Below are 26,262 nucleotides of genomic sequence, written 5' to 3'. Positions count from 1 at the left end.
ATTTAGACAAAAAAAAAAAGGGTGAATAACCCATTAGAGAAGTATAACTCCTTTGGATTCCCTCCTGAGTAACCACACTACCCTTTAACCCCTATACAGGGATCTGGTTTTACGTGGGGCACAATGGAGCTTGTCCTCCGGGGCTCACATCTCATTGCATATGGGTCAGTAAATTACAAAAAAGCCGTAAAAGATAGTTGGTCGTTCAGGCCTGTTGGTTGGAGTGTTCTCAGCCAGAAAATCCATCTACATTCCCTTTGGAGGATCGCTTTGTCCCAATCTCCCCCTCTATGGGGGTAAGGAACTTTCTCGATCCCAACAAATTGAATTTTGCTATGATCACCCTGATGTATCCTATTGATGTGGTTCGCTATAGCTGTATCTCTTCGGTTCACCACATCACCAACATGTTCGCGTATTCTCTTCCTGAATTCCCTTCTTGTTTTCCCTATGTATTCAATCCCACATATGCACGTTGCCTTATAAATCACTCCAGTAGTACGACAATTTATAAACTGTCTGATGGAGTAAACTTTCCTGTTGTTCGTACTCCTAAAGGTTTTCCCTTGTGTTAATGACTGACATGCTATACAGTTACCGCACCTGTAGCAGCCTTTTACCTCTCCTTCTAGCCAGGTACGTGCTTGAGTCTCTCTAAAGTGACTGTGCATAAGTCTATCTTTTAGAGATTTGTTCTTCTTGTATGTCACTTGTGGTTTAGAACCTAAAATTTTCTCTATGTCCATATCCATTTTGAGAATTGGCCACGGGTATGCCCCCTCCCACAGGTGATGTCAACCCAATTGATATTTTTGTTAATCTTGTTACAAATGATCTGATGAAATCAGGAGATCTTTTAAATTCAAGGTCATATAACTTAGGGAAAGAAGAGATGGAAAGTCTAAAGAGACTTGAAAATGACAGCAGTGTTACTATTAAAAGCTCCGACAAAGGAGGGAACATTGTTATCATGGATACATCTAATTATAAGAATATGTGCCTTTCTATATTAGAGGATAAGTTGAGTTATGAGAAGCTATCATCAAACCCTGTAGTGAGTCTATCTGACGCTCTTAAGACATTAGTCAATGAAGGCCTGGATTCTGAAGTTATTGATAAAAAAGAAAAAGATTTCTTGATTCCCTTGCATCCTACTATGGCGACGTTTTATTGTCTCCCGAAAATCCATAAGGGTATGACCCCTCTAAAAGGTCGACCTATAGTGGCAGGTATCAATAGTGTGACTCAGAATTTGGGAATGTATATAGATCGGATTCTAAGACCATTTGTGATGAATTTGAGCTCGTATATTAGAGATACAGGCGATCTTCTATGCAAATTAGATGGCATATACCTTGAGAAAGACATGATTTTTGGGAGTATAGATGTGGAGGCTTTGTACTCCTCGATACCCCATGAAAAAGGCCTGATGGCCGTGGAATACTATCTTAAGTCCCGAGGACGTTTCTTTGTGAAACATAATGATTTCGTTTTAAAGGCATTGAAATTCTGCCTTACGAATAATGTCTTTCTCTTTGGGAATAAGTACTTCCACCAGCTCAGGGGCACTGCAATGGGTTGCCCTTGTGCGCCCACTTATGCAAATTTGCTCCTGGGCTGGTGGGAGGAAAAAATTGTGTTCAATGACACGAATTCTCGACATGATAGCGTAGCCCTATGGCTACGCTATATTAATGATATTTTCGTGATTTGGAAAAGTACAGAATCTGAGTTTATTTCCTTTGTAAATGACCTCAATTGCAATGATTTAGGCCTGAGATTTACGTATGAGGTGCATGCATCAGAAATGAGATTTTTAGATGTGCTTGTCAAAAAGGGAATTGATGGAACCTTAGAAACGAGCAATTATAGGAAACCAACAGCTACTAACTGTCACGTCTGCCATGTCTGTTTGTCTCAAGAACTCCTGGAGCGATGTGCATGCGCATGTTTTGTCTGCTGTCCTGCATGTTCGCTAGAGCTGTGTGCAGACTCACCTCATGTCTGAGCTGCAGGATCCCTGCGTTTCTGCTCTGCCTTCTGTGATCTTCTCGTCATGTCTGGAGTCCTTGATCATGTGATGTTTCTTAAGATCCTGCACTGTCTGGTTCTGCAATCATCTCGTCATGTCTAGAATCCCGGATCATGTGTTCTTCCTAGGATCCTGCACCGGTTGGTTCGGTGATCATCTCGTCATGTCTGAAACCCTGATCATGTGACGTTTCCTAAGATCCTGCACTGTCTGGTTCTGCTATCATCTCGTCATGTCTAGAATCCCGGAAGTTCTCCCCTGGTCCTGACCTGGAGGAGGAGGTGCTATGCCCTATATCAGGCCGCCTCTTCCTATGCTCAGGGCCTGATTATTGTGTTGCTTCCCTGCAAGGCTCTGGGTCTGTGGGGTTGCTCCCTCTATTCTGTGCCCTTGCACTTTGCTCTGTAGTGCGTCTCTGCACACGCTCCGTGCTCGTATTCCGCCTCTTGTCTTGTGCCATGTCTTGTGTTGTCTCTCGTGCCATGTTTGTCTTTGCCTTGCTTTGCCTTGTAGTCCTGCTGTTCTTTGTCTTAGTCTGTTTTGCTATGTCTCGCCTTAGCTATGCTTTGACTTGTAGTCCTTCCTTTGTTCTCTGCCTCGCCTGTTTTGCCATGTCTTGCTTTTGCTATGCTTTGACTTGTAGTCCTCCCTGTGTTCTCTGCCTTGCTATTCCCTGCTTTGTGTTCCTCTCTATGGTCTCAGTCTTTGCTTGCTCTGCCTCGCTCTCTCCTATGGTGCTCTGTAGTGCTCCCTGGCACACGCACCATTTCTCCTCTCCTTAGTGCTCGTTTCTTTGTCTAGTCCCAAGGTCTTCCCTTGGCCCGGCTCTGGGCTTCTGCCTACGCTCCGCTGCTAGACTCTGTCCTCTCTCTGACCTGGCTCTGTTTCTGCCTGTATTCCTTGCCTTGTTCCCTGCCTTGTCCTTGCATTGAACCCCGGCGTGGGTTCCCCTTGGCCGTCTCCTGTGCCGTGGTAAGTGCCACGTGTTTGTGTACAGCCGTGTGTACTGGCCAGTGTGGCGTGCCCCCTGCGTGGCTCCTAGCATGCAGCCCTTCCTTGTGCCCTGGCGTGGCTCCTAGCACGCACCCTGCCTTGAACCCTGGCGTGGCTACTAGCACGCACCCTGCCCTGAACCTGGCGTGGCTCCTAGCACGAAGGTTCCTTTGCCCCCTCCTGTGCCTTAGTCGTGCCTCGTGCTGGCGTTACAGCCGTGTGCATTGGCCAGTGAGGTGTGCGTCCCTGCGTGGCTCCTAGCACGCAGCCCTTCCTTGTGCCCTGGCGTGGCTCCTAGCACGCACCCTGCTCTGAACCCTGGCGTGTCTCTACACGCACTCTGTCTTGTACCTTGGCGTGTCTCTACACGCACTCTGTCTTGTGCCTTGGCGTGTCTCTACACGCACTCTGTCTTGTGCCTTGGCGTGTCTCTACACGCACTCTGTCTTGTACCTTGGCGTGTCTACACGCACTCTGTCTTGTACCTTGGCGTGTCTCTACACGCACTGTCTTATTCTATGCTTTGGCGTGGCTACACACGCACCCTGTCTCGTTTGCGAACCTTGGCGTGTCCCCTACACACGCACCTCGCTTTGAACCCTGGTGTGTCCCCTACACACGCACCTAGTCTTGAACCCTGGTGTGTCCCCTACACACGCACCTAGCCTTGGACCCTGGCGTGTCCCCTACACACGCACCTAGCCTTGGACCTTGGCGTGTTCCCTAAACACGCACCCTGCTTGGATATCTGTCGTGCCTCCTTGCCTGAACCCTGGTTTGCCTGCCGGATGCCCGGAACCTGCCGACCGTTGCCAGAGGTCCGGAACCAGATGACTACGGCCTGATGTCCGGAGCTGACGTCCGCAGCCTGATCCCTGGACCCTGTCGGTTTGCCAGCAGTCCGGAGTCCGATGCCATCATGCCATTACCTGTGCCTAGGCGTGCCATCTGGCACGTACCATGTTATGGACCTTGGCGTGCCCACGCGCGCACCTTGCACGTTTTGCTTGTTTTCTCTGTATGTGATCTTGTGTTATTCTAATGAAGATACCTTACACCTACGTCTAGTCTCGTCTTGCTTCCTGCTCGTCCTTGTCGTCAGACACTCGTCTAGTGTCCCCTGAGCCGGCCGTCTGGTCCCAGCAGTCGTGGTGGCTCACCCCCTTGGTCTTGCCCCTGACACTCCCTGTATAGGGGGTGGATTCTCACAAGGTCAGCTCGCCCTCGGTGGGTGGGTGCCACGACCCAGAGGGTCCACTCAAAAAATGGGCTCAGCAGGAGCTGAGTCCGTCACAGTTAATCAGGCCATGGACTCCGCTGGTACCTCGGCTACCCGTCTGATGACCCATCTGTTATAGAATCTGATCTGCTCTGTCTCCTGGACTCTCCTGAATATGGCGGTACCCCGGCCACTCTTCTGATGTAAATCAGACCTGGCCCTTGACCTCTGGACTCATTTGGAAATGATGGCAGCCAGAGTAAGAAGACTTGCTTGTCTAACCGCAGTCCTCCCCACTGGATCTTCATGTCTCGTTAGCGGCTCCTGTGTCTTGACCGATGCAGGTGTCCGTTTCAGATGTCGGATCAACATTGTTGGAGTGGTTTGTACTAAACTCTGGTTTCTGCCGAAGAAAATTTTTTTTTTTTCTTCTTTCCAGCCCCGGTGAGAGGGGGCTTAAAGAGGGGGGTACTGTCACGTCTGCCATGTCTGTTTTGTCTCAAGAACTCCTGGAGCGATGTGCATGCGCATGTTTTGTCTGCTGTCCTGCATGTTCGCTAGAGCTGTGTGCAGACTCACCTCATGTCTGAGCTGCAGGATCCCTGCGTTTCTGCTCTGCCTTCTGTGATCTTCTCGTCATGTCTGGAGTCCTTGATCATGTGATGTTTCTTAAGATCCTGCACTGTCTGGTTCTGCAATCATCTCGTCATGTCTAGAATCCCGGATCATGTGTTCTTCCTAGGATCCTGCACCGGTTGGTTCGGTGATCATCTCGTCATGTCTGAAACCCTGATCATGTGACGTTTCCTAAGATCCTGCACTGTCTGGTTCTGCTATCATCTCGTCATGTCTAGAATCCCGGAAGTTCTCCCCTGGTCCTGACCTGGAGGAGGAGGTGCTATGCCCTATATCAGGCCGCCTCTTCCTATGCTCAGGGCCTGATTATTGTGTTGCTTCCCTGCAAGGCTCTGGGTCTGTGGGGTTGCTCCCTCTATTCTGTGCCCTTGCACTTTGCTCTGTAGTGCGTCTCTGCACACGCTCCGTGCTCGTATTCCGCCTCTTGTCTTGTGCCATGTCTTGTGTTGTCTCTCGTGCCATGTTTGTCTTTGCCTTGCTTTGCCTTGTAGTCCTGCTGTTCTTTGTCTTAGTCTGTTTTGCTATGTCTCGCCTTAGCTATGCTTTGACTTGTAGTCCTTCCTTTGTTCTCTGCCTCGCCTGTTTTGCCATGTCTTGCTTTTGCTATGCTTTGACTTGTAGTCCTCCCTGTGTTCTCTGCCTTGCTATTCCCTGCTTTGTGTTCCTCTCTATGGTCTCAGTCTTTGCTTGCTCTGCCTCGCTCTCTCCTATGGTGCTCTGTAGTGCTCCCTGGCACACGCACCATTTCTCCTCTCCTTAGTGCTCGTTTCTTTGTCTAGTCCCAAGGTCTTCCCTTGGCCCGGCTCTGGGCTTCTGCCTACGCTCCGCTGCTAGACTCTGTCCTCTCTCTGACCTGGCTCTGTTTCTGCCTGTATTCCTTGCCTTGTTCCCTGCCTTGTCCTTGCATTGAACCCCGGCGTGGGTTCCCCTTGGCCGTCTCCTGTGCCGTGGTAAGTGCCACGTGTTTGTGTACAGCCGTGTGTACTGGCCAGTGTGGCGTGCCCCCTGCGTGGCTCCTAGCATGCAGCCCTTCCTTGTGCCCTGGCGTGGCTCCTAGCACGCACCCTGCCTTGAACCCTGGCGTGGCTACTAGCACGCACCCTGCCCTGAACCTGGCGTGGCTCCTAGCACGAAGGTTCCTTTGCCCCCTCCTGTGCCTTAGTCGTGCCTCGTGCTGGCGTTACAGCCGTGTGCATTGGCCAGTGAGGTGTGCGTCCCTGCGTGGCTCCTAGCACGCAGCCCTTCCTTGTGCCCTGGCGTGGCTCCTAGCACGCACCCTGCTCTGAACCCTGGCGTGTCTCTACACGCACTCTGTCTTGTACCTTGGCGTGTCTCTACACGCACTCTGTCTTGTGCCTTGGCGTGTCTCTACACGCACTCTGTCTTGTGCCTTGGCGTGTCTCTACACGCACTCTGTCTTGTACCTTGGCGTGTCTACACGCACTCTGTCTTGTACCTTGGCGTGTCTCTACACGCACTGTCTTATTCTATGCTTTGGCGTGGCTACACACGCACCCTGTCTCGTTTGCGAACCTTGGCGTGTCCCCTACACACGCACCTCGCTTTGAACCCTGGTGTGTCCCCTACACACGCACCTAGTCTTGAACCCTGGTGTGTCCCCTACACACGCACCTAGCCTTGGACCCTGGCGTGTCCCCTACACACGCACCTAGCCTTGGACCTTGGCGTGTTCCCTAAACACGCACCCTGCTTGGATATCTGTCGTGCCTCCTTGCCTGAACCCTGGTTTGCCTGCCGGATGCCCGGAACCTGCCGACCGTTGCCAGAGGTCCGGAACCAGATGACTACGGCCTGATGTCCGGAGCTGACGTCCGCAGCCTGATCCCTGGACCCTGTCGGTTTGCCAGCAGTCCGGAGTCCGATGCCATCATGCCATTACCTGTGCCTAGGCGTGCCATCTGGCACGTACCATGTTATGGACCTTGGCGTGCCCACGCGCGCACCTTGCACGTTTTGCTTGTTTTCTCTGTATGTGATCTTGTGTTATTCTAATGAAGATACCTTACACCTACGTCTAGTCTCGTCTTGCTTCCTGCTCGTCCTTGTCGTCAGACACTCGTCTAGTGTCCCCTGAGCCGGCCGTCTGGTCCCAGCAGTCGTGGTGGCTCACCCCCTTGGTCTTGCCCCTGACACTCCCTGTATAGGGGGTGGATTCTCACAAGGTCAGCTCGCCCTCGGTGGGTGGGTGCCACGACCCAGAGGGTCCACTCAAAAAATGGGCTCAGCAGGAGCTGAGTCCGTCACACTAACTCACTTTTAAGATTGGAGAGTAGTCATCCCCTTCCACAAAAAAGAGGGATACCCAAAGGACAATATTTGAGGTTACGCCGTAATTGCTCGAACCCTCAGAAATTCAAAGAACAAGCTGATGATATGAGGGAAAGGTTTCAGGAGAGAGGATATCCAGATCATGTTTTAAGGGCCGCCTATGAGGAATCTATAAAAAGAGATCGAAAAGAACTATTAAGGAAAGTAGAAAGAAAAGAAGATAAAGAGGTCACACGTTTCATTACTAGGTTTTCGAATGGATCAGTAAAATTTAAAGAAATTTTAGAAAGACATTGGCCAATTCTCAAAATGGATATGGACATAGAGAAAATTTTAGGTTCTAAACCACAAGTGACATACAAGAAGAACAAATCTCTAAAAGATAGACTTATGCACAGTCACTTTAGAGAGACTCAAGCACGTACCTGGCTAGAAGGAGAGGTAAAAGGCTGCTACAGGTGCGGTAACTGTATAGCATGTCAGTCAGTAACACAAGGGAAAACCTTTAGGAGTATGAACAACAGGAAAGTTTACACCATCAGACAGTTTATAAATTGTCGTACTACTGGAGTGATTTATAAGGCAACGTGCATATGTGGGATTGAATACATAGGGAAAACAAGAAGGGAATTCAGGAAGAGAATACGCGAACATGTTGGTGATGTGGTGAACCGAAGAGATACAGCTATAGCGAACCACATCAATAGGATACATCAGGGTGATCATAGCAAAATTCAATTTGTTGGGATCGAGAAAGTTCCTTACCCCCATAGAGGGGGAGATTGGGACAAAGCGATCCTCCAAAGGGAATGTAGATGGATTTTCTGGCTGAGAACACTCCAACCAACAGGCCTGAACGACCAACTATCTTTTACGGCTTTTTTGTAATTTACTGACCCATATGCAATGAGATGTGAGCCCCGGAGGACAAGCTCCATTGTGCCCCACGTAAAACCAGATCCCTGTATAGGGGTTAAAGGGTAGTGTGGTTACTCAGGAGGGAATCCAAAGGAGTTATACTTCTCTAATGGGTTATTCACCCTTTTTTTTTTTGTCTAAATGCGGAGTTAAAACCTTAGAATAAAATAGAAGAAGATAAAGAGAATGTATCGAGTCTGAGTCAAGTACTGTACTTTGCCTTAAGTGATCGCTTGGGATAGTTGAGAGGATTTTTTTAAGGAATACTTAATGGAGTTGAATATTTTTAGTATCCTAAAAGTCCCATAACTGGATAGTAAATATTGAAATATGCCCAAAATGACTGTGAAACCTATTCTTGTACAAGGGTAAGATTTATGCCCACATGTATACTTGAGGATTGGATAGTGAACATTTCAGTTACAACTAGTGACTACAATGTGAAGTATTTATATGCCATTTATCATCTGATGGCGGTAGATATTAATCATAACTATATGTGTGTATAGATTGATATTGATCGGCTAAAAAATTTTTTAAAAAAACATCATCGTCCTGTAAAATAATACTAATCCCATTCATTTGACAGATGAGAAAGAACTGTTAAAAGATGTGTATGTTAAGGGGATATAAATTTATAAGTGCTCCCATAAGATAATCCTGTGATAGGAGGGACTTTTGTGCATTTAGAAATTATAGTTTGCAAAGAAGCGGCTGTTTGTGGAGTGCGCAGGCGCGGTATGGGACTGCGTGCACTTAGAAGTTAAAGCCTGCAAAGAAGCGGCCATGGTTTGGAGTGCGCAGGCGCGGCAATTCCCCTGATGCTGATATAATGATGGAAGGGAATAGGCCCCTTGACGTAAGAAAGAGGGTTGGACGTGACATAGAAGAATGCGCATGCGTTAAAGAAAGGTGACGTCAGTGCGTTCCTATGCAACCCGATAAATTGAATGAAGGAGAAAAGAGCGCGCACGATCATGTGTTTTATATGGAGGTCGATGTAATCGCATACTATTAATATGCGATGTGAGTAAGTTAGTAAGTGATGTGAAGGAATATATGAGTAACGGGCTTGTCACTATAGTAACATAGAAACAGGAAGTGGTCACGGGCATACACCCGCCCATCTTTATGAGGCGGGAACACACTAAAGAGTGCATGTTATAAAAAGCGGGTAAATGAACAGCCCAGTGATGGCATTTTTCTCATGTAGGCATAACGCTGTACTCAGTACTCCCCTGATGATCTGGTTGGTGAAACGCGTAGGGAGAAGGGAGCGTCACATGGAGGAACCCATGAATGTAAAGATTTGGGTGAGATCTTTCCATGATATACAAGATGACATAAAAAATCTGTAAAGGTGGTGAACTGCATGATCTAAAGAGGAATGTTTAGGTTCACACCCTGGTTTCATAATTACAGACTGTATACTATGCCATTCTCTATTTTTAGGTGATTATTGAAATTAGGCTGTTACTATGAAATTTGTCTAGGATCATTGTTAGTGATGATGATGTATGTTACACAGTAGTGGCACATAAATTTAGAACAATGGATCTGTAAAAGACATTTTTTAGCACCATGAGAGTGTGCTTTTTCAAAAGAAATTTACACTAAGCGGATACTCTGAGGGGGTGTCTATGTATAGTTGGATAATGACACTAAGGGTATACTGGAAAGGTGTTTGAAAGTTTGGTCTTACCGCATCTGACTGAGCGGTTTTTTCTTGTAAGTGTTTGTCTTTTTGTACATGTGCATATTTTATGAATGGACTAAGTCCTTTTTAAATCTAATTTTGAATAAAGTAGATTAGTTTTATTTTAAGTATTTTTCTAGCTTGCTGGTGTAGGTACAGCTTCTTTATCAAACATCTTCCTACTCAAGGTTAAGCATGAAGCAAATGTACCTCCTTAAACACAGCAGACCAAAATTGTTGCCCACATGGCAAATTAAAAGGGAGGATCTCACCCAAGTTATGCATTACAGGGTTCCTCCATACAGTGCATCTCCCGTCTCCCGACGCGTTTCACTGTTAGCCAGATCATCAGGGGAGTTGATAAGATGTAAAGGAATGTCTGTTTCCTATAGAAATTGCCATCAAATGAGCTGCTTGTCCATCTGTCTTTTTATAAAGTGCCAGATCGCGTCACAGAATGTGCAATGCGCAGGCGTCGCTTGGAATACCCGTGCACGCGCAATGAATATTGTGACGTCATATGCTTCCCAGGGGAACCCACCATCGTGCATTCACACACTCACGCATAAGATATCGCAATGTAGTGTTCCTCCAGATCATGCCACAGGACGTGTACTGCGCAGGCGCCGCTTAGGAGGCCCGTACACTGCGCAGGCACCGCTTAGGAAGCCCGCGCATGTGCAATGAGTATTATAGCATCATATACTTCCCGGGGGGAGACCCACAATCATGCACTCCAGTGCGCAATCGCAGATATCCATATATGTGCAAGCGCCGTCCAATCTGCACTTACCACAAGAATATAAGTCTCAAACAGAGGTGGAATAAATGCTTATCGCCATAAACGCGCAGGCAGCATCCTGTCAGGTCCTGCGCATACAGCAGAAGCATAAGTCCCAAATGGAGACAAAAATCTTACTTATCTCACATATTCGCAGGCACATACATGATAGTTATAGTGGTATAAAAAATCACGTAGATACCCAATTCACTATGAATTTATCCAAAGATGTAGTCTTGACCTACTTGAAGGTCATTACGAAAAAATCCCTGGATCTAGCCTATAACAATAAACCTTAATTTCTAAAAAGAATTCTCCATATAGGAGGTATTGAGTAACAGTCAGCACCCCCATTCAAGAAAGGAGTAGGACAAAATTCTACTATTACCATATGTCTCACACTCTCATATTAAATTAGCTATATAGCTTACTGAGAATTCTAAAAGCGATCAATCAGACTATGTACAGGACCCAATCCCGTAAAAATACTTTGCATATTTCTTGTAGCTAAGAAGACAAAATGGACCTAAAAAAGTCCCCATAAAGAAGACAAAAAAACTTGAACCACACTCCCGAGGAACTCCAAAACCCTTTACCCCTATACAGGGATCTGAATTTACATGAAGCCCAGTGGAGACATGATCCAGAGGTATTGCCTCTAATTGGGGGACGGGGAAACAAAAACACTCATAAAAATGGAGCAAAAGAGAGTTGATCATTTAGACCTGTAGGTTGCAGGGTTTTAAGCCAAAAAATCCATTTGCATTCCCGCTGTAGGATAAGTCTATCCCGATCCCCACCTCGGATCGGGGAAAGAACCTTGTCTATCCCCATAAATTTGATATGCTTGTAGTCACCTTCATGTATTTGGTTAATATGATTGGCTATCGCTGTATCTCTCTTATTTATTATATCCCCAATGTGTTCACGGATCCTTTTTCTAAATTCTCTCCTTGATTTCCCGACGTACTCGATGTCACATGAGCACGTCGCCTTGTAGATTGCACCCTCCATGCGACAGTTTATAAAGTGCTTTACAGTATAGGTAACCCCTGTATTGTTACCAACGAAAGATTTACCTTGTATCACAGATTGGCAGGCTACACAATTCCCACATTTATAGCATCCTTTAATATCCTTACCCAATCATGTACCTATTCTTGCCTCCTTGAAGTGACTATGTACTAGTCTATCCTTCAGGGATCTATTCTTTTTGTAGGTTATCTGGGGTCTGGGGCCTATAGCTCCCTCAATGTCAGCATCCATTCGAAGTATTGGCCAATGACGCTCTAGAATTTCCGTTAAATTTCCTGACCCATTGGAAAATTTAGTAATAAGCCGGGTAATTTCTGTTTCCTCAGTTTTCTCAACCTTCCTCAATAGTTCACTCCGATCTTTTTCTATACATTGTTGATATGCTCCTTTTAAGATGGAATCAGGCTACCCCCTCTCTTGAAACCTTCCTCTCAAGTCATCCGCCTGTGATTTAAAGTTTGAGGTATTAGAGCAATTGCGACGCAGCCTTAGTTACTTTGCCTTCGGTATTCCTTTCTTTTGGGAATAAGGATGACTACTTTCCCATCTTAGAAGGGAGTTCATAGCCGTCGGCTTCGTATAATTGCTGGTCTCAATCTCTCCATTAGGGCCCCTTTGGACACAAATGTCCAAGAACGTAATTTGGGACTTATGTACCTCATATGTAAACCGTAAACCTAGGGTATTAACATTGAGTTCATCCACGAATGAAATGAATTCACTCTCTGTACCCTTCCAGATAACGAATATATCATCGATGTAGCGCAGCCACAGGGCTACTCTACCATGGAGAGAGAGATCATCATTAAAGACAACTTTTTCTTCCCACCAGCCCAGGAGCAGATTTGCATACGTAGGTGCACAAGGGCAACCCATCGCAGTGCCCCTGAGCTGGTGGAAATACTTGTTACCAAATCGGAATACATTATTGGTCAGGCAGAATTCTAAAGCTTTGACCACAAAGAAACTGTGTTTAGCAAAAAAAATTCTGCGAGTCTTCAGATAATATTCCACCGCCATTAGCCCTTTTTCATGGGGTATTGAGGAATACAGGGCCTCCACATCAATGCTGCCAAGGATCATGTCTTGTTCCAGGCATAACCCATCCAGCTTTTGTAGAAGGTCCCCCGTATCCCGTACATAAGAATTCCGGTTTGTTACAAATGGTCTTTGAATTTCATCAATATAAATGCCCAAATTCTGAGTCAGATTGTCAATTCCAGCAACTATAGGTCTACCCTTCAAAGGATCCAAGCCTTTATGTATTTTTGGTAGACAGTAGAAGGTAGCCATCACTGGGTGTGAGGGCAACAAGAATTCTTTTTCTTTTTTGTCAATTACCCCAAGTGTAAAACCTTCATTGATTAATAATTTGAGGGACTCCATCAGAGCATTTAATGGATCTGTTGGAAGAATTTCGTAATTTGTTTGATCCTCCAATATTGATAAACACTTGTTCTTATATTGTGTTGTATCCATCACAACTACGTTTCCTCCTTTGTCGGAGTTTTTGATGGTAATACTCTGATCTTTTTCTAAACTTATAAGACCCATCATCTCATCTTTTTTAAGGTTACGTGTCTTAGAGTTCAAACTTTCTCCTGCATCAACCAGATCTTTTGTAACAAGACCAATAAAGACATCAATCGAATTCACATCCCCAGCGGGCGGGGGCATATTCTTGCTTTTCTTCTTGAGGCTAGCAAAAGGACCCTCCCCCTAGTGTTGGGGTCCATATCTCCCAAGTGGAAAAGAAACCTTACATCCTGTAGCAGGTCTTCAGAGATCCCCAGATCAGCTGAGGCTCTCTGGTCCTGTCTAGCAAAGTGTTTCTTCCACTTCAACTTTCGGGCAAACAAATGTAGGTCCTTTGCAGTCTCAAAGATATCTAGATCTGATGTCGGTAGAAAAGATAGGCCCTTGCTTAACACACACATTTCAGTCTCGGTAAGGGGTCGAGAGGACTGGTTAATTACAGTACCTGTGGCCCTCTTGTTGACTGTGAGGATTTAGCCGGTTTCTTAACGGGTAACTCAGGTGTAAAAAATCTTTCTGTGGTGATCTCTTATTAGAACCCCTAAAGTTACCACCACCTCGTCCACCTCTTCACCTTCCTCTCCCTCTAAAATGTCTTGGTCTGTTGTCCGTATCTGAGAATTCAGCTTCAGACGATGAAATGTCTGTCTCAACCGGTCTGTTATTTCTAACCACCTGAACCGTATAGGCCTTATTGTCTTTGAACTCCTGTAGATCTCTATTGTAGAGCCTATGCTTTCTCTCTTTCAGATGAAACTGAAATTTTTCAAAACTACTTTGTAAATTTGTTTCCCTTTCTGCAAAATCAGATTCCTTACTATACTTTTTTGTGATTTCTATCTGCTCCTTAAGGGATTCTGTCAAAGAATTTAAATTTATTTTTTCTTTTTCTAAAAGAAGACGCATAAATTTAATGGAGCTCTCAGTTGCCTCTTTTTCCCATTTCGCTAATAGAGACGCATTTTTATATCTGAAGCCAGGAGTGAGGGTAATTCTGAGGTGGCGAGGCACAATCCCAGATCGGATGTAGTTGTCCAAACTTTGAACCACCAGGAGGTGATCTGGTTCCTGTAAACTTTATCTAGCTCTTTAATTGCCACACTATTGGATGGAGTGTATTTCTTTTGTACAAATTGTTTATCAGAAAACACATCTCTTGCCTCTGAAATCCATGCATTAGTATCAATACCTGTGGTCAAGAATCCTGCCATAGCCTTATTAACAATTTTTACAGCAATGATCTACCAACCAATAGAATGTAGATAAGCAGTGGGCTGGTGAAATATCAACAAAAAAAATATTTAAAACTAATATACTTTATTTCAATCCCTTAAAGGAAAAAATTCCTATTAAAGGTGCACTCGACAAAAAGACAAACAAACATATAAAACTACCACTGTATTGCACACTGATAGTCACAAATTGACTCCATCCAGCGTTTTTCCAGACAATCTCACTCATGTAGGAACATGTAATAAAGTATTAGCGAGTATAACACACTCTTATTATATTACAATGTTCTCATATCACATACGGTATAACCGCTGGAGCCAGAAATCCCAATCTTCCAACTTTATGGGATAAACGATTTTAAACAGTCTATTGATGTTAAGCTTAGTCATTCAAAACATCAGGCCCAGTATATATATTCCACATTGTATCTGGGTTACCATAGACATTTTAGCAGCAACAGCAATACCTTAAAATTGTCAAAAAATGGCATAACCTGCAGACTGGTTTACAGCTTCTTTATCAAACATCTTCCTACTCAAGGATAAGCATGAAGCAAATGTACCTCCTTAAACACAGCAGACCAAAATCGTTGCCCACATGGCAAATTAAAAGGGAGGATCTCACCCAAGTTATACATTACAGGGTTTCATAATGATACAGAAAATACATATGTCTCCTATAACTATAAAACCTATAATGGTCACAAAAAAACAATATACGTAACTGGAATCCAGCTGCAAAGAGATGGCTTCTAGTTCTTTTGAACACAGGAAGAGTTATTTCCGCAGGCTATAAATTTGTTGCCTTCCACTCTCGTGTATACAAACTTTGTGTCTGCTCTCCAGCAGATAACTAACTTTAATTACCCTCTTCATCTGTGCACTTAGCCTACAGCATTTATAATCCTTTCCCAACATACATTGTAATGTCCTCATAGAACCCCGTTTTCCAGATGGAGGCCAAAAGTGTGCTCTTTTGTCCTCATTTTGGCTGGCATGCATTTGTATGCCAATAATTTTAGTGTCTAAAAAAAAAAAACAAAGAAAATTGCCACTGCAAAGAAATGTTTTCCAGAAAGACGGATGCCTAGCAACTATCCTAACTGTAGCCACTATCTGGCGGATATACAGGTGTTTCTCACAAAATTAGAATATCATCAAAAAGTTAATTTATTTCAGTTCTTCAATACAAAAAGTGAAACTCATATAGAGTCATTACAAACAGACTCATCTATTTCAAGTTTTTATTTCTGTTAATGTTGATGATTATGGCTTATAGCCAGTGAAAACCCAAAAGTCATTATCTCAGTAAATTAGAAAAATTTACAAAAAAAACCTGCAAAGGCTTCCTTAGCATTTAAAAAATTGGTTAGGCACACTACACCAACAAAGACTGGTCCCTAGTAACAATCTGTCTGCCAATTTTTTTTTTAAACTGTGTGCAAGTTTAACTGGAAAAATTGGGGTTTTGAAGGCAAAGATCTGTCACACCAAATATGGATTTGATTTAGATTTCTCTTTTGTTCTTTCACTTTGCATTTTGTTAATTGGAAAAACAAAGTATTATCACTTCTATTTTCGAAAGTATTCTTGCACTGTGTCATTTATTCCAAATCTGCCTTTGCACAGAACTATATGTCAACTTATTTTCTTACCACTGCATCCATTGTGTTGTGATTCCTCATAAATGGATAAAAAGCTCCGACTTGACTCCAGCGCACACAAAGTTCTTCTGTCACATCTCCCACAAATCCACAAAGATCAGTTCCAACTAAAGGAACCCCATACATATTAAACAGTAATATAGCTGCGAAGCAACGGACAAAAAACCCACATTAGAATTATTAGAGTATACAGTTGGGTCTCTTCATGTCTAATGTCAATTCCAGAGAGAGAGTATGCCTAGACAACCCCTTATTGGAAATATCAAGAATAATATTAAAAACATCATACCTGGTATAGAATAATACAACTGTTCCCAGGTGCTCTCGACATCTCCTGTCCAATGACCTGCATATCGACCATGACTGGCAAAGGTAGATCGAGAAATCACAAAGGGACGTTTTCCTCTAATCTTTATCAAAGCACTGCCATAATAGATGAAAAATTCTCAATTAATTAAACACATTTAGATTTTGCTGCTCATCGCCGCCTACTTCTGTAGTTCATACTCCTCAAACATTGATTTGTTGAGACCCAATTCATTAAAATTGGCGTTTTTTAAGCCAGTTTGATTGAAGACTGTGCAGGAATGATATTTTCAGAATTCATTGAAGGGCATTTGTCAGTAGGATTAACCCTATTAAGCTGTTTATATGGGCATACAGGTCATAGAAACTTGAATCAAATGATACCCTGATATTTGCAATTCAATGACTTATTCAAGAGAAATTCACATTTTTCTTATTATGTAAATGAGCTGATAAGATCTATGGGTGGGACACCGACATCACTGAAAATACACCTTTAGAGATTGTTTTAAATGAAAAGCTCTGAAGTATCCAATCTCTTCAGATACAATAATCTTTTCAAATTCCTGTAACTTCTACAACTTGCATCTACTGCTCCTCAGACCTGCTGGTTATCCAATTCTTTGCTGTAAGCATTACAAACTGGTATTTAGTGACTATCCATATAAAGCTGCAACCATATCCGCATTCTACTTTGATTTCTGAAATCTGAATCTCCTGCTACCTGCTATTTAACTCATTGTCTGCTGTATGTCTTACAATTTGTAATATAGAGACTGTTCACATTACACTTACCGTAATTATCTCTGAAAAAGGTTGTACAAACCACAGGAGTTTATCTACATCCTGGTTCAGACTTACCATTTAAAAAAAAATCAGATAATTTAAATTGAAAAAATAACTTCATTACATTTTACATTCTCCAAGACGTATCAGAACATTACCCAGAAAAAGTAATACAGTAATGCTTAATGCACTATCCATATAAGACAATTTGAAAGTTGCATATTTCTTATGTAGACACTGTAAGTCAAACCTATTATCAAACTAGATGCAACAAGAAGTTACAGTATTTCCTATTTTTAAGCAAAGAAAAATTGTCAATTTTTACTTCCTCTCTCCATTAGTATATATTAGTATTAGTATGTATTTATATCCAAAAGCTAAATGCAACCTCTATCAATATTCATTTAGACATATCATAAAAGTGCTAAAACCATCAGCATCATCTGTTCTCTCAGACCTGTCATTTTATTTGCTGTCCAGTGCATAACTTTATGCCTCATATGAGATGCTGTGTTGTTGAGAAATCATCTTTTATCACTTTACATAAATTACCTCTTCTAGGCTATGGGTAGGATGCTGCCTGAAAGAAAACTCTGTCTCCAGAGCTGATTTTATATGTAAGGGTAGATACTGTCATGATCCAAGGTGGATCTGACAAGTAAATGGACAAAGTGAACTTTTTTTCCTTTGGCTTGGTGCCAAAGTGGGTTGATTGCCCCTGGTGGCCATTAGAATTATTACACGTGGTGTCGTTCATTCTAAGTTGCCCCGGTGGTGGTGAGCGGTAGTGCACTTTAGTTTCTTTGGTTTAATGTGCACGTAATTATAAATCAGGTGTGAGGCTCTATAAAAGAGAGTCAGGTGTGTTCAATCACTGTTGGTGATATTGTGAGTTAGTCATTCTCAAGGAAGCCTGGGGGAAAGAAGGAGCTGAATGAGAGTCCTGGGCCGCCCAGCCAGAGGGGTTGAGTCAGCTATGGAGTCTGCATGGAGGGCTGGCATGGCGTGGTGGAGTCACAGTTTATGGTGTCAGCAGGAGGTGCTTGCATGGCTTGTTGGAGTGGCGACGATGGTGAGAGTTGCACTCAGCATGCTGGACTTGGTTGCTGAAAACTGGACTCAAGCATGCTGGACTTTTTGGCAGAAGCTGGACTCATCTTTGGGACTCTGTTTACTGGGCAGCTGCAACTGGTGGTGGACTCTGCTCCAAGGCTGCACTATGGTGATGGATCCGGTTATGGTGATGGATCCGGGTGGAGGAGAAGATGCACGCAGGTGGTGGGCTCTGTTGCTAGGAGCGTATGCAACAGAGCAAAGCTAAGTGGTGTTCCTCCTGTATTGTCACTTTCCCTTGTGTGTGTTTAGTGCAGTGGTGGGATTAGTTTCCGCACCGACCAATTCCCTAGTGAGGGTTTAGGGTCAGGGCGAGTCAGGGTTTTAAGGTTCCTGTGCATCGCCCGGTGCAGAACCGGCATAGGGAACATTAGGAGTGCAGGGACTCTGGCTCAGGGGAGTGCAGGAGGTCTCCACGTCCCTATTCCCTATCGCAGGGCCCACCATTGTTAATGTTACTCAGGTTCCCCTTTATTATTTAAATTCGCCTTACTGGAGGCGGGGTTTCCAGACTATTGTATAAATATGTGTAATACCTAAATTCGCCAGTTGGAGGCGGTGTATCCAGCTGCACGTCTTATTATTTAAATTCGCCCAACTGGAAGCGGTGTATCCAGGGTCACGTGTGTCATATGGGTTCGCCTTGCGGTACTCGCTGCGTCCAGACACAAGTGACCGTGACAGATACCAGTGTGATGTGTAATGGCCACTCTCTGATCTCAATACAGAACTCTGTGTGATTATACCTGACACATCTGCAGGTTTCTCTCAGTCCTTCAGCTTCCAGCTAACAGGCAGACAGGGTTGCAATACTGTTTCAATACACCAGAGCTCAGAGAGAAGCAAAAAATGAATCTGTGGTCTAATCAGATTGGAAATGCTGCATGGTATTACCATTAAAAACCAAAACGTATGAACTGGGATTTTTTTCTGTCTGCATCATGTGCATATAAAGCAGTAAGGTTTTTAATATTAGAGTTAGGACTGTCCCAATTACGGTCACCATGGAGTGGTAGGATGGCTTTCGCATTTTTTTTTCTATCACAAAACAAGATAACTAAGTACTTTTTATTATTGTCATGCACTATGCTACTTATTTATTTACTGAAGGGTATTAAATTATTTTGTTCCTGTCTTTGTTTTTTTCATGGTATTACCATGGGTTTAGTTTCTGTTAAATGGTAGATTTTCTTTCCATATCTCGATAACTTACTTATGAGATGCTATGGCTTCGTGGAACCCATACATGTTATGAAGGTTGTAGTGTGATGAGAGATATTGGTTACTGGAAGCACAGATTGTAGTATCCCTTAGTACACCTCCTACTACCCCTGTAATTAAAGTGGAGAGAGAAAAAGTAGAGTAAGATACTTGTCAACTATTTCCAACCAGTTCTCACACCTATTTTATTGGTATAAAAAATGAGAGATAAGTTTATGAATCACATGTTGCAAGCTAATGTTAATTTCCCTATGTAGGGGAAATAGGTCAAGGGAGCAGACATGTGCTTCCCAGAGGTATGGGGTCTTACAGAGAGTCATTTATTATTAACTAACATCCTCACAAGGAGCCATATACATCTAGGGCTGCTATCTTCAACTTCTGACCTCATAAACTAGTTAATTGCCCTAAACACAAGATCATAGTTGACAATCATTCTAAGGGATGGGGGGAAAAAAGAGAATGGATAAAATTTAAAATACATTTTCTTTCTTTTTGTGTGTGTGATTTTTTTTTCAAAGCAAAAGGAACACAAAAATGTTCAAATGTATTTTATTGATACAATGATGAAGCGTGAGGAGTGAGTAATCTTGATCAAAAAGAGGAATCTTTATAAAAACTATAAAACAAGTTGTTGTTTTTTCTTAGGGAGACTTGTTTTTGATTGCATAACTGAAATAATACTAGATTCTTGAATAGACGATGCCACTACATAGTTCGTATGTATTAGTTTTTTTCCCTATTTAACTGGTTGCTCAAGCTGGTTATCTATAGGACAGAGGCTGTTTTTCTTCACTCAACGTAACTTATGGCGGTTTTCAGTTTTTATGTCATCAGACTTCTAGGCTGTTCTGTATCGTGGAGCATGAACAACCAATAAAGCCCACTATAAACATTGTAGCCCCTTATTAAGTACAATGAATGAAAGTTATCCCCACTGTCTCCAATGCCAACATTTTAGCGACTAATGTAAAAAAACACAACCTTCATGTGTTGAAATCTAAACCTCAATCATACAGTAGCGACCAAAAGTTTTGCATTTTGGCTTAAAAGTGTGATTACTTCTGTCTGCTTGTTGTGATGCCAGTTTCCTGGTGATTTTAGTATATTGGAAGCCAATTGTTGTCAGTTATAAGGATGAAAATTGTGTTTGACACTGTTTTATCCCTTTATATGTTAGTTTTCAACATTTGCATATTTTGTCATGGCTAGTCGAATTTTTGGGTAGTCAATTTTTTTTTCTTTGTGTGCTTTTAGTTTAAAACAAGGCAAAGAAGAAGCCAAAATTATCACCAGATGTCAGGAAGCTTTTTATTCTGAGAGTGAAGTCATGGAAAAGCCTAAAAGAGGTAGCAATGGAATTCACCTGTTCTCAGAGTAAAGTGTCACGCATAAAAAAGAAAGAAAAAGAAGGTTATGGAATCACTGACAAACCTAGAAGTGAACGGCCACCAAAAACTTCCTCCAAAGTTCATCACATCTAATACATAAAGCTCAATGTGGGTGTGCATGTATGTCCGCGATTGGCATCCGCACCGTCGCAGCTACAGCCACAAAATTTTGCACAGTCACACGTCTGGACCCCAAGAGCGTCATAGGCTATGTTGTAAGGCGAAATTTTAACCCCGCGCGTTCCAATTCACCAAACAATTTTGCCCCTATCTACATAATGGGGAAAAAGTGAAAGGAAAAGTGTTGGAGGCAAATTGACAGCTGCCAGATGTGAACAAGGGGGACTTAAAGAATGAGAGCGATGGCGCCAAAGAGTATATACCGTACAGTTGCTAAGGTGAGACCCTGACAAGGGATACTCACCACACACGGGGATATGAACACACACACAAAATGCGCCACACACTACCACATGCTTCAACACATATACCACCCTCAGCACACATTTCACCACACATACACCAACCTCGCCACATAAAAGTTGAAACACAAAAGTCACCACTCAAAACTCGCCACGCTGTCCCAGAGCTGTTTAAAAGATGAAAAATGAGCTGTGATTGGTTGCTATCAGCAACAGTTTTCTTTGTAGACAGTTGTGGTAACTGAGGAGTATTATTGTGATCATTTCTATGGTGTTATCGGCCTTCTGTAAAGCTGGAAATAAAACAATTTATTACCGTGCCAACACAGACCACCCTCTGACACAGACTGCAGGGGGAGCCCAGTATCACACAGGATAGGATTAGATACACAGTTCAGCAGTCAGTATCACACAGGAGAGGATTAAGCCCCCTTTACATTTAGCGATGCACCAGTGATCCAACCAGCGATTCGACCCGGTCAGGATCGCTGGTGCATCGCTAAATGATCGCTAGTGAGCTGTCACACAGAAAGACCTCACAGCGATGCAGCATCGATGCAGCGCATGATACTCACCTTTCACACACAGCGATCCTGACGTCCTCCCGCCCGCCTCCATGCGTCGCTCGTCGGCGCCAGCTGGAAGCCCAGCAGGAAGCGCCCGAGGAGAAATGGAGCCGGACATTCTCGCGCGATCAGCGATGGACAGCGGGGGAGCCGGTCGGAGGTAAGTATCACACATAGCGATATCGCTATAACGTCACAAAATCGGTGACGTGCTAGCGATATCGCTATGTGTAAAACCCCCTTTAGACACATGGCTCAGCAGGCAGTATCACACAGCATAGGATTAGATACACAGCTCAGCAGTCAGTATCACACAGGAGAGGATTAGACACATGACTCAGCAGGCAGTATCACGCAGGATAGGATTAGATACACGGCTCAGCAGGCAGTATCACGCAGGATAGGATTAGATACACGGCTCAGCAGGCAGTATCACGCAGGATAGGATTAGATACACGGCTCAGCAGTCAGTATCACACAGGATAGGATTAGATGCACAGCTCATCAGTCAGTATCACACAGGATAGGAATAGATACATGGCTCAGCAGACAGTATCACACAGGATAGGATTAGATACACAGCTCAGCACACAGTATCACACAGGATAGGATTAGATACACAGCTCAGCAGTCAGTATCACACAGGATAGGATTAGATACACAGCTCAGCAGTCAGTATCACACAGGATAGGATTAGATACACAGCCCAGCAGTCAGTATCACAGGATAGGATTAGATACATAGCTCAGCAGACAGTATCATACAGGAGAGGATTAGACACACGGCTCAGCAGTCAGTATCACGCAGGATAGGGTTAGATACACAGCTGAGCAGACAGTATCACACAGGATAGGATTAGATACACAGCTCAGCAGTCAGTATCACACAGGATAGGATTAGATACACAGCTCAGCAGTCAGCATCACACAGGATAGGATTAGATACACAGCTCAGCAGTCAGTATCACACAGGATAGGAATAGATACATGGCTCAGCAGTCAGTATCACACAGGATAGGATTAGATGCACGGTTTCTATGTGCAATATAATCATTATAATTTGTTATAACTAACCACAGTTGGTTACTATGCCCAGGCAATGCCTGGCTCTTCAGCTAGTTATTAATAAAAAGTCAGTATCTGATGTCCATAAAAGTGTTGCACAGATTTTGCATAAAATGAGTGAAGAATATGGTATCAAAGTGAGTCACCAAACTGATGCGACAGCTAAGAGCTAATTCCACCTATAAATTACGTCTTGATGCTAGCACTGGTGTCAGGATGTAACCTTTTATTGCACGTGCCTCAGTGTTCAGTTGTGAACACTGCATACACATGCTCACAGAGCAGGACATAATTAATGGGACAGCTGCCATCAAAATACAGCTGCCAGCCCAAGTACTGTGGTCACCAGGAATCTACCCAGGGGCTGGATAATAAGTCATTGAGGGCCTTAAATGGCCGGCGGGCCAGAGGTTTCCTACCCCTGGCCTAAGGTGTTGTGGTCAGATGAATCAAAGTTTAACCTGCTTGGTAGTGCTGACAAGCACTATGTTTACCACCCAATTAGAAAACATAATGATGTAAAGTAAAAACCACCTACAGTGAAACATGGGGGTGGCAATATCATTGTTTTGGGCTGCTTTTTTGCATCTGCCATTGGCTCTTTGCATAGAATTGATGGAAATATAAATGGATATACTGGAGAATGGAAAGCTGCCACATGGTAAAGCCAATGTAGGCAGGGGCTGGAAACTCCAAGAAGACAATGATCCTAAGGGCCCGTTACACATAGCGATTTCACTAGCATTATCGCTGTAACGTCACTGATTTTGTGACGCAGCAGCGATATTGCTATCGATATCGCTACATGTGATACTTACCTTCGACCGGCTCCCCCGCTGGTTATCGCTGATCGCGCGAGAACATCCTGGACCAGCGACGCGTGGACGCGGGTGGAGGACGTCAGGATCGCCGCGTCTGACAGGTAAGTAGCGACCCCGACTGCTGCTATGTCGCTGGTGAGATCTGCCTGTTTGGCAGCTCACTAGCGACCACTTGGCGATGCACCAGCGATCCATATCGTTGTCGGGATCGCGGGTGCATCGCTAAGAGTAACGGTACCCTTAACCCCTTCCCGACTAATGACTTTAAAGCCCCCCTGCGGGTCGGGTGACCGGGGTCACTGAAAGGTCACCCAACCCGCAGATACAGGGGGCTTTGTTCTTCACCACAGGGGGCGTGGCGTCACCCCCACATGGCAACAATCGCTCTGATTGGCTGTTAAAAGTGAAACAGCCAATCAGAGCGATAGTAATATTTCATCAATGAAAACTGATGAAATATTACAATCCAGCCATGGCTGATGCTGAAATAGCATTGGACATGGCTGGAGACACTAAGTTAACCCCCCGCGCCGACTGACGGCACCGATCGGGCGCCGCCACCGACTGACGGCGGCGATTGGCCGCCGCTGCCACAATCTACCCCCTCCCCCTTCCCTCCGCTCCCCCCCACCTTCCGATCCCCCCACGATACTCACTAACCCCCCTGGCAGTCCCGGTGTCCCGGTCCATGGGCGCCGCCATCATGGAAAATGGCGGGCGCATGCGCAATGCGCCTGCCGGCATTTCCCTGCGGCAGATTCATTATTTTTTATTTTGATCACTGTGATAAACTCTCACAGTGATCAAAATAAAATAAAAAAGTAAATCACCGCCCCCCCTTATCACCCCCCATAGGGACAAATAAAATATTTTTAGTTTTCAATTAGGGTTAGAAATAGGGTTAGGGTTAGAAATAGGGCAAGGGTTAGGTTTGTGATTAGGGTTATAGTTGGTATTAGGGTTAGGGGTGTATTGGGGTTATGATTAGGGTTGGGATTAGGGGTGTGTTGGGGTTAGGGTTGGAGATAGAATTGAGGTGTTTCCACTGTTTAGGCACTTCAGGGGGTCTCCAAACACGACATGGCGCCACCATTTACTCCAGCCAATTTTGCGTTCAAAAAGTCGAACAGTGCTGCCTCCATTCCGAGCCCCGACGTGTGCCCAAACAGTGGTTTACCGTCACATATGGGGTATCAATGTACTCAGGAAAAATTGCACAAGAACTTTGGGGGTCTAATTTCTCCTGTTACCCTTGGGGAAAATTAAAAATTGGGGGCTAAAAAAATAATTTTTGTGGATAAAAAATTATTTTTTATTTTCACGGCTCTGCGCTATAAACTTCTGTGAAGCACTTGGGGGTTCAACGTGCTCACCACGCATCTAGATTAGTTCCTTGGGTGGTCTATTTTCTAAATTGCAGTAAATTGTGGGGGGTTTCCACTGGTTAGGTACATCAAGGGCTTTGCAAGCGTAACATGACGCCCACAGACAATTCCATCAAGTCGACATTTCAAAACGTCACTACTTCCCTTCCAAGCCCCAACGTGTGCCCAAACAGTGGTCCTCCCCCACTTATGGAGTACCAACGTACTCGGGACAAACTGGACAACAACTTTTGGGGTCCAATTCATCTTATTACCCTTGTGAAAATAAAAAATAGTGGGCTAAAAATCATTTTTTGAGGGAAAAAAGTATTTTTTATTTTCACGGTTCTGCGTTATAAACTTCTGTGAAGCACTTGGGGGTTCAGAGTGCTCACCAGACATCTAGATAAGCTCCTTAGGGGGTCTAGTTTCCAAAATGGGGTCACTTGTGGGGGAGCTCCAGTGTTTAGGCACACAGGGGCTTTCCAAACACGACATGGTGTCCGCTAACGATTGGAGCTAATTTTCCATTCAAAAAGTCAAGTGGCGCTCCTTCCCTTCCGGGCCCTGCCGTGCGCCCAAACAGTGGTTTATGACCACATATGAGGTATCGGTGTACTCAGGAGAAATTGACCAACAGATTTTAGGATCTATTTTATCCTGTTGCCCATGTGTAGATGAAAAAACTGAGGCTAAAAGAACATTTTTGTGAAAAAAGTACTTTTTTTTTACGGATCAATTTGTGAAGCACCTGGGGGTTCAAATTGCTCATTATGCATCTAGATAAGTTCCTTGGAGGGTCTAGCTTCCAAAATGGGGTCATTTGTGGGGGAGCTCCAATGTTTAGGCACACATGGGCTCTCCAAACGCGACATGGCAACCGCTAAATAGTCCAGCATATTTTCCATTCAAAAAGTCAAATGGCGCTCCTTCCCTTCTGAGCCCTGCCGTGCTCCCAAACAGTGGTGTCACGGGGCAGTTGGGACAAAGCAGGAGACATGGAACCTGGGCCCCTGAACTGCCCCTAACACTAAGGGGGTACCCTGACTTTCCTTAACTAGGGGGTACACTTGAAGGTAGTGAGGCCCAAGTCCCCGACCTGTCCCTGTCTCCTGTTTAGCCCTGAGCTAAACCCCCAACCCCCTCCCCAGGAGGTGAGACAGGGAATAAAGTGTAC

General features: G+C 44.3%; 1 protein-coding gene across 1 annotated transcript in view; it reads right to left on the bottom strand.

Annotated features, from left to right (window-relative positions):
• The window catches only part of LOC141099955 (lysosomal alpha-glucosidase-like), a 209,352-nt gene that overhangs the window by 22,357 nt on the left and 160,733 nt on the right, over nucleotides 1-26,262 (bottom strand). Inside the window, exons 12-14 of the mRNA XM_073588086.1 lie at nucleotides 19,450-19,567; nucleotides 16,321-16,454; nucleotides 16,023-16,174 (exon numbers count right to left, since the gene is read on the bottom strand). Of these exons, the coding sequence (XP_073444187.1) occupies nucleotides 16,023-16,174; nucleotides 16,321-16,454; nucleotides 19,450-19,567 (404 nt within the window). The remainder of the gene's footprint in view (nucleotides 1-16,022; nucleotides 16,175-16,320; nucleotides 16,455-19,449; nucleotides 19,568-26,262) is intronic.

This window comes from Dendrobates tinctorius, unplaced genomic scaffold (assembly GCF_039654945.1).
Source record: "Dendrobates tinctorius isolate UK_male_01 unplaced genomic scaffold, ASM3965494v1 ptg000103l, whole genome shotgun sequence".
Classification (NCBI taxonomy): Eukaryota; Metazoa; Chordata; class Amphibia; order Anura; family Dendrobatidae; genus Dendrobates; species Dendrobates tinctorius.
This window is presented reverse-complemented; position numbering and strand designations above follow the sequence as displayed.